General features: G+C 36.4%; 1 protein-coding gene across 3 annotated transcripts in view; it reads left to right on the plus strand.

Annotated features, from left to right (window-relative positions):
- Window positions 1-7775, plus strand: part of MUSK (muscle associated receptor tyrosine kinase) — a 190271-nt gene that overhangs the window by 162291 nt on the left and 20205 nt on the right. For 2 of the 3 annotated variants that reach the window (XM_027839484.1, XM_027839486.1), the window contains one exon: window positions 5774-5776. In XM_027839484.1, the coding sequence (XP_027695285.1) occupies window positions 5774-5776 (3 nt within the window). Of the gene's footprint in view, window positions 1-39; window positions 64-5773; window positions 5777-7775 lie in introns of all 3 variants that reach the window. The other variant, XM_027839483.1, reaches the window with a different exon arrangement.

Genomic DNA, 7775 nt, shown 5'->3' on the forward strand with positions numbered 1-7775 from the left:
CTTCATTTTTTTTTTATGTTCACCCTTCTCCCCCCTCAGATTTAAAAAGAAATAACACAACAAGTAAGTAGCTTTGTGTGTGTTCTTGAATCCTTGTGTGCATTTCATTGGTAACCTGCATGTTTCTTTGCATCCTTCACCTTAATCAGATTAAAGACATGGAACTCCAAAGGCCTTGGAACATTTTTACATAGCATCAAACTTGGGGCCTCATCATTTGATCATACTAGTAGCTTACACTGAAATATGCGTTGTGATTAACATAGCCCCCCTCAGGACTGAACCTAGAATTCCATTCCCTAGGTGAGGAAATTCCCTCCACTAATACAAGCTGGCACCTTCTCTATAACCTTTCATTTAAGAATGCTGCCTAGAGTAGTAGTATCAAACTCAAGAGAAATGGAGACCACTAAAGGGCATTAGGGACTGTTGTGGGCTACAGGTGTCTGATGCCAAACACCTAGAGCACTAATAGGTTAAGTGACTTGAGCAGGGTCACAGAGGCAATATGTATCAGAGGCAAGACTTGAATCCAGGTTTTCCTGGCTTTGAGGCTAATTCTTTATCCACTATCCCATGGCTACTTCAAAGTTGTTAGGGAGACCAGATGGTAGAGTGGATCGAGAGCTTTCCTTGGAATCAGGAAGATCTGGGCTCATGCCCTACCCCTGGCACTTAAGTGATGTGTGACTCTGGAAAGTCTCAGTGCCCTAAGCACCTAAGACTAGAATCTTCTGATCTACATTAATAGAGGAAGTTTATCACTGGGAGTGTCCTACAATGATGAAATCATGGAAAAAGGAGAAGGAGGAAGAGGAGAAGGAGGAGGGGAAAAAATAAACTGGACTTAGGGTCAAGAGACCCAGGTTCCAGCCCTAACTGCTATCTTAACTATCCTTGTGACCTTGCAAGGTCACAACCTCTCCTAGTCTAAATTTCTACTCATGTGAAATAAGGGTGCTAAACAAGAAATATAGAAAGAGAGAGAGAAATATCTCAAAACCTCCAAAGTGATTTGGTAGATAACTTCTAAAGGTCCCTTCCAGTGCTAGGGTTCTCTGAATGGCATTATGCCATTTATGATCTGAATCAAACCATAAAAGTGCCGTTCTCATTTTCAATGCATGATTTATGCTTACATGGAGAAAGTGAAAGATAACTGATGAATTCAGCCTCTGTGCTGAATGTCTCTACACTCAATGTCTGGAGAGCCTGAGGAAAGACCCCAAAACATTGGATGAACCCTCTGTGGAGGATTATTGGGAGGACATGAGAGTCACAGAGGAGGAGAGTGCATGGAGAAATTTTTGATCTACATCCTCTAAAGAAACATCTAAATTAGTGAGATCTGATCAGATGTCACTCAAAAGACTCACAGATCCACTGAAGCATTGAATTAGATTTATGTTCCCCCAATACTAATTGTAGATATATAAAATTATTCCTATAGTAAGCTGTGCACATGATTCCTTCATTATAACTGTAAGCATTTTTTTAATTCTTTCATTTTTGAAGGCATCTACTTCTCCAAAAACCCGACTGAAATCTCATGTTGTAGAGGTGACCTTAGCTTTTCCAAGATTGTACTAGCAGAGCACAAACACTGGAAAGGTTCCAGATATGGTAACAAAAACAGACTCTGCCTGTTGTATGCAGACAAGCCTAGCTAAATGCCAAGAGGCTCATCACCAGCTTACTGGCTGGACAATTGGTGGTGAATTATCTGACCATTGATGTCTATGAAACAAAGAAAAATACAGAAAGGCCTCCAGGCCTATGTTGCCTCTTCTGCTTTTGCAGTGATGGTGGAAGAGTGACAATTTTTGTACCACTTACAAACATTAATTTAGAATTTTGTATTCTTAATGTAAGATTCTTGTTCCATTACATTACTGGATTACATTGATACATTACTAGAGAAATTGGACCATATCCATATTCACATTTACCTCATAAATTGAACCATAAAACATAAGGAAGTTGTAGTTTAATGGAAAGATGACTCTTAGATTCTGTTTGGAGGGAGGGACAAACAAAGGCATCAACCGAGTGCATTATACTATCCACCAAAAGCAACAAGAAATATTTGATGAGACACTTAGTCATGTCCTATTGCAATGCTCAAGACAAATATAATAAAAAGACTAATAATTAATTTAATTGTACCTATGAGTCAACATTGGTTCCAGAGGATAAAGAAGGCAGTGAAATACTCTGAAGAACCTGTTAAATCTTCCTAAGCAAATCAACTTATACGTTGATATCTTGGGACTAGAATGAGAAGATATATGGGCACAGAAAAGAATAATAAAAAATATGTAGGGAAAATATATAGGATTAAGAAATGGAAAGGGTCAATGGCTTGTAGATCATTCAAAAGCCTCCCACTTATATATATATCATGAATACTGTATTCAAGAAGAGAGTTAGAACACATCAGACATGGTAAGCACTAAAGAACAGCACAAAACAAATGAAATTAAAAATATCTTAATAGACAAGAAACAACTGGATACAGGTAAGTCATTTACCAACCAGGTATGTAGTCACACAATTGGCTAGTGAGGATAAAAGTCAAAATCAACAATAAATGATATAAAAACACACTGCATATACTTATAACAGCTCAAAGTTCACCTATTTAAATAAGATGCAGTCACTAAAAAGTAGGAAATTTCAAAGGAATAGAGACTGATTCTAATTACTAGTATTTCCTTTAGAAGTTTAATTGATATAAAGCAACCACTAGAGGCCAAAAGAATGCATAAATTTCCTTAACCAGCAAGCACTTGATCTTTCTACTTGAAGAAAAATGGCAGCCAAAGGCAATGCCAATTTAGAAAATTCATATGCAAAACTTTGGAAAAAGGGGAAGATGGAAGATTATAAGCAGTCTTGCTCACAAAACAGCAAAGAGCAGTAGAAGGGAAAATAAGCTTGCAGAAGACTAGAGGTGGAACCCAGCTAAGTCAAGTCATTTTGAAAGTATTTAATAATGAAACTAGAAGAAGAGAATAGAAAGATATAAAATGAAACCTGTCCACCAGAATTTCTAGTGAGTCTGTTTTCTTTCACCAATGACATGACATTTGGGTTTGAACTGCTAAGTTTCTGAGGCACTTTATGATTAAGTGGAAATGACACTTAAGAAAATGAAATTGAGAAAAGCAATTAGACTAGACTGAATCCACACAGAAAAATATCCATGCTGGACACAAAACAATTTTGAAAGTATTATGTGATCAATTTCCAAAATGTATGAAAGACCAGAAACTAAATGATGTGGTTGGATATCTTATGTGGTATTATAACCAAAAAAAAAAAAAAGGCAGGAGAAAACCAATAACAAACAAAGAATATGGTGGTTTTCACCTCTATAAATTTTTTCTAAGAATGACTTACTGATGTATTAAGAACACCCCTGATGAAGATAAAAGAAGGAAATAGATGGACTTTGACAACTGCAGACCATACTTCCATAATCACTCAACTGGCCAAAAGATATCAAGAATGTTAGGTGCCACTATTTTTTAATGATTTTTGGTAATAAAATAGCAGCAAATAGGTTGTTCAGTGGATAGAGTATTAGAACTGGAGTCAGGAAGAGTCAAGTTCAAATCTGGCCTCAGACACTAGATGTGTAACCCTGGGCAAGTCACTTAAACTCTGTCTTAACCTACTGGGGAAGGAAATGGCAAACCACTCTAGTATCTTTGCCAAGAAAACCCCATGGACAGTACGGTCTATGAGATCACAAAAAGGCAGTCACGACTGAACAACAACAAATAATATTGGACTTGATGGCATAACACGACGTCTTAAAGGCACTTCTCTAATGCGCACACCAACATAATCTGAAGATTCCTTGATAGACAAAACCACAGCAATAACCCAGGGCAGGACTCCTCTTAGGATTTAACAACACACCTAAAACATCAAGATATGTTCTTGCCAGCTTTGTATCTTAAGAGATTAAATGATTTGCCCACTGTCAAACAGAATCTGAGGCAGGATTTGAACTCAAGTCTTCCTGACTTTAAGTCCAGCACTCTCACTAGCTAAAAACAAAAACAGAACTATATCTTATAGTTAGAAGGATAACACTGAATCAATACATAAATCTAGTACAGGCCCTGAGGAATAATGAGGAAGAAAGTGGAACAGATTACACTTGAGAATATTTATAATTGCCTCCTAACTAGCTTTCCTCCTTCTAGTCTGTCCCTTCTCTGATCCACCTTTCACACTTACTGCAAAGTATCTTCTCACCACGTTTCCATAATCATACCACTCCCCTACTCAGAAACTTTCAGTGGCTTCCCATTGTCAACCACGTAAAAGCATTTAGTCCAATATTTTTCTTCCCTCCCTGTTCCTCCTTGGCTCACCTATGAATATGGTAGCAAGCAACCTAAAGACATATATCTCAGAGAAGCTACAAAGCATAGCCAAGGAGGTATAGACTTAATGCCATCAAACTGCCAATGAATTACTCTATAAAAGTAGATAAAAGAATCACAAGATTCATTTGAAAGAACAAAAGATCTAGAATGCTGAGGGAAGCAACAGGGACAAAAGTAGTAATGACAGGAGAATAGAGTTACTAGATTTTAAACTAAATCAATTAATATCAATGTTATTGTTGATATTGATTATTACTGTTATTAATGTCTATTATATTAATACAGCGTATTAACATGTGTTATATGATATAATTGTGTCACAATATTTTATTTTATGTTCTAATATATTATGTATTGATACGATACATAATGTAATGTGTTAGAAATAATATGTGACATAACTGTATTATATCTATATTATATTAATAATTATTAACAAAATATAAGTGTACATTAAAATGACATCAATATAATATAGAAATATAGTCATGTGTTATAATAATATACAAACATATTATATATCATAATATAAATATATTATAATCTATAATATTTTTGTAATGTTATAATATTGACATTATCGTTCATGTTTCTCACCAAAATAACTTGACACTCACTGAAAAATAGAAAAGAAGTAGCTCGGGAATAGTAGAGAGAAAGCTGGTCTCAGAACCACAAAATCCTAGGCTCAAGTTCTATCTCTGGCCCATATTCACTGTCACTTAGTATCTCAGTTTTCTAGTCAACTCTTTAAGACTGTAAGCTGCAGAGAAGGAGCTAACTTTCACTGGTGAAGGGAGTTTCCCATCTGGAAGCTCCTTATACTAATGAAACCATAAGTACCTTTCCCTATTCACATACCATTTTTTTCATCCAATTCCCAATCAAATGGCATCCACTTTGTTACTTATTCTTTTCAGCTACAAAAGTGATAGTTTGCATATTTTGTTATATATAGGGTTTTGACTTCCTTAGTAGGATCTCTAGGTCAAAGAATATTAACAGTTCAGTTTGTTTGTTTTTTTTTTTCAAATAAAAAAATTCTAAATTGTTTTCCCAAGAGGTTAGACCAATTTATAGCTCTACCAGAAGTATATTAGTTAAGTTACTAAATCCTTTTTTAATCCTGTTACTGTTGCTATATGCACTGAGTCTTTTGTAGGAAATAAATATTTGTACCATGCTTGATCATATTGTAGATTGATTATTTTTTCTAATGCCCTCCATTTTGAAGAGGCTTTAGACATAAATCAATAATTAAGCTTTAAATAATTTGGCCTTAGGGTACCAGTCTGGAGATTTAATGAGCCAAAAAGTATGAGAAAACTGAACCTAGTACTACCACTACCGTCTCTCCACTCCATTAGAAGCCTGTCTACCCTAGGTTTGAACCCCTACGCTTGGGGACCAGAATACGTATCCAACGTCCAACCCCACCAAACCTTCAAACTTACTCTTCTCTCAGTCCTGAGGCTTTTAAGCAAGCAGTGCAGTAAATTCGTTTCTACCATCTTGAAGAAATAAAACCAAGCTCATTCCTCCCTTAGTCTTTTAAGGCTCAGAAAAGAAGGAAGACAAAAACCTTTCCAATGAATTCTAGACCAAAACTCATAAAACAGAAATCATCAAGCAAAATAAGGCACTGAATTTTTCTGCTTTCTTTTGTGAAAATTAGTCATCCAAAGGATTTAGAAAAATGATACTACATACTGATCCTTCTTAGTGAAAAGGAATTTGAGTAAAATTATTTAGGGGAAATAAAAGCTAGGTTCGAACTTTATCTTAAGGATCTTATTAATATTGTTATATATTCATAATTCTGGTACAGTTGAGAAAACATTAGCTTTGCACACCCCTATTTGTTACCTGTGTGAGGCTGAGCCTCTCTGGGCCTCAATCTTTTCATCTGTAAACTTGGAAAGTTGAACTCTAAATGACCTCGGTCTGCTTTTCCAGAGGGTACATTGCTATACCCTGCAAAAACAGGAATGGGAAAATGGGGGTAATGAATTCAATATGGTGTTAACTTATAACTCATGTGTTTTATGTGTTCAACAATATCATTGATATATACAACAGTTAACTCTGGCTATAGAAAGTTGTTCTAGTATTAATTACAAAGAGTGAAAAATTGAAAATGGAGATCATAATATTGTTTATTTTCCATTGGCTGAAATATATTTATTAACAGTAGCAAAATCTGCTAGAACTTCTACTGACTAACACAAAGTAAATCACTTCCCCTCCCTAGCCCTCAGTTTCCACATCTGTAAAATGAGAGAATTGGATGAGATCAGTATTTTCCAACCCAAACTACACAGCAGACCAGCAAAATCATGATGTTATCTACCATCAACCTCTCCTCCCTAGACAACTTCAGGGAGCTTGTCCTTGGCAGCTCATGGACAAAAGGAAAAGAAGGAAGGAAGGAGGTGGTAGAGGAGTGGCAGGATGCAGGGAGAAAGAAGAGAAGAAGTCAGTTATTGAAATTTAAAGGTTTTAAGAATTAACTACTTTTGGCAGAAAAAGTCTTGTCGACCAGTGAAAATCTGCCATGGCACCTCCCCTGCCCCCATTTCTTTGCAGGGGTAAGGAGGGGGACTATGGGTGTGAAACACTGCATATAATATCAGATTTATTTTATATATTGATTAGTTTGGCTGTGTTCTTTTAGGGTCTTAAGTCTAGAGTTTGAAGGAATCTCAGAGGTCATCCAAACCTACCTCTTTATTTTATAGATGAAAAAACTGAAGCTCATGGAGGCTGTGACTCACCCAAGATCACATATTCCCCCACTCACCTACCCCCCCCCAAACTCTTTCTTATTGTTCTAAGAGATGCTCTCAGGGAGTAGGAGGAAGGACATATTGAGAAATGAAGCAATCTTTTTTTTTTTTTTAATTTCTGCCATGGACAGACTTGGAATGATCTCCAAGTCGTTTTCCTGTTCTAATGTTTGACCACTCCAGAATTCGCTGTTGCCCAATGCATCCATAAAACTTTACCCCTAGTTCAGCAATCTCTATGTAAATATAAAATATATGCCAAGCAATTTAGTATATTTAATAGAAACAGTATTATTTATATGTGTATGTGTGTGTTGTGTCTTTGTTGTTGTTCAGTCATTTCAGTAATGTCCTACTCTTTGTGACCCCATTTGGGGTCTTCTTGGCAAAGATACTGGAGGAAACTGAGGCAAACAAGGGGTGAATTGACATGCCCAGGGTCACCAGTTAGTGTTTGAGGCCAGGTTTGAACTCAGGGAGATAAGTCTTCTTGACTCCAGGCCCAGCATTCTATCCACTGCAGCTCTCTCTCTTTCTCTCTCTCTAACACACACACACACACACACACACACACACACACACACAC

The sequence above is a fragment of the Vombatus ursinus genome, unplaced genomic scaffold, assembly GCF_900497805.2.
Source record: "Vombatus ursinus unplaced genomic scaffold, bare-nosed wombat genome assembly UNPS02014832.1, whole genome shotgun sequence".
Lineage (NCBI taxonomy): Eukaryota > Metazoa > Chordata > Mammalia > Diprotodontia > Vombatidae > Vombatus > Vombatus ursinus.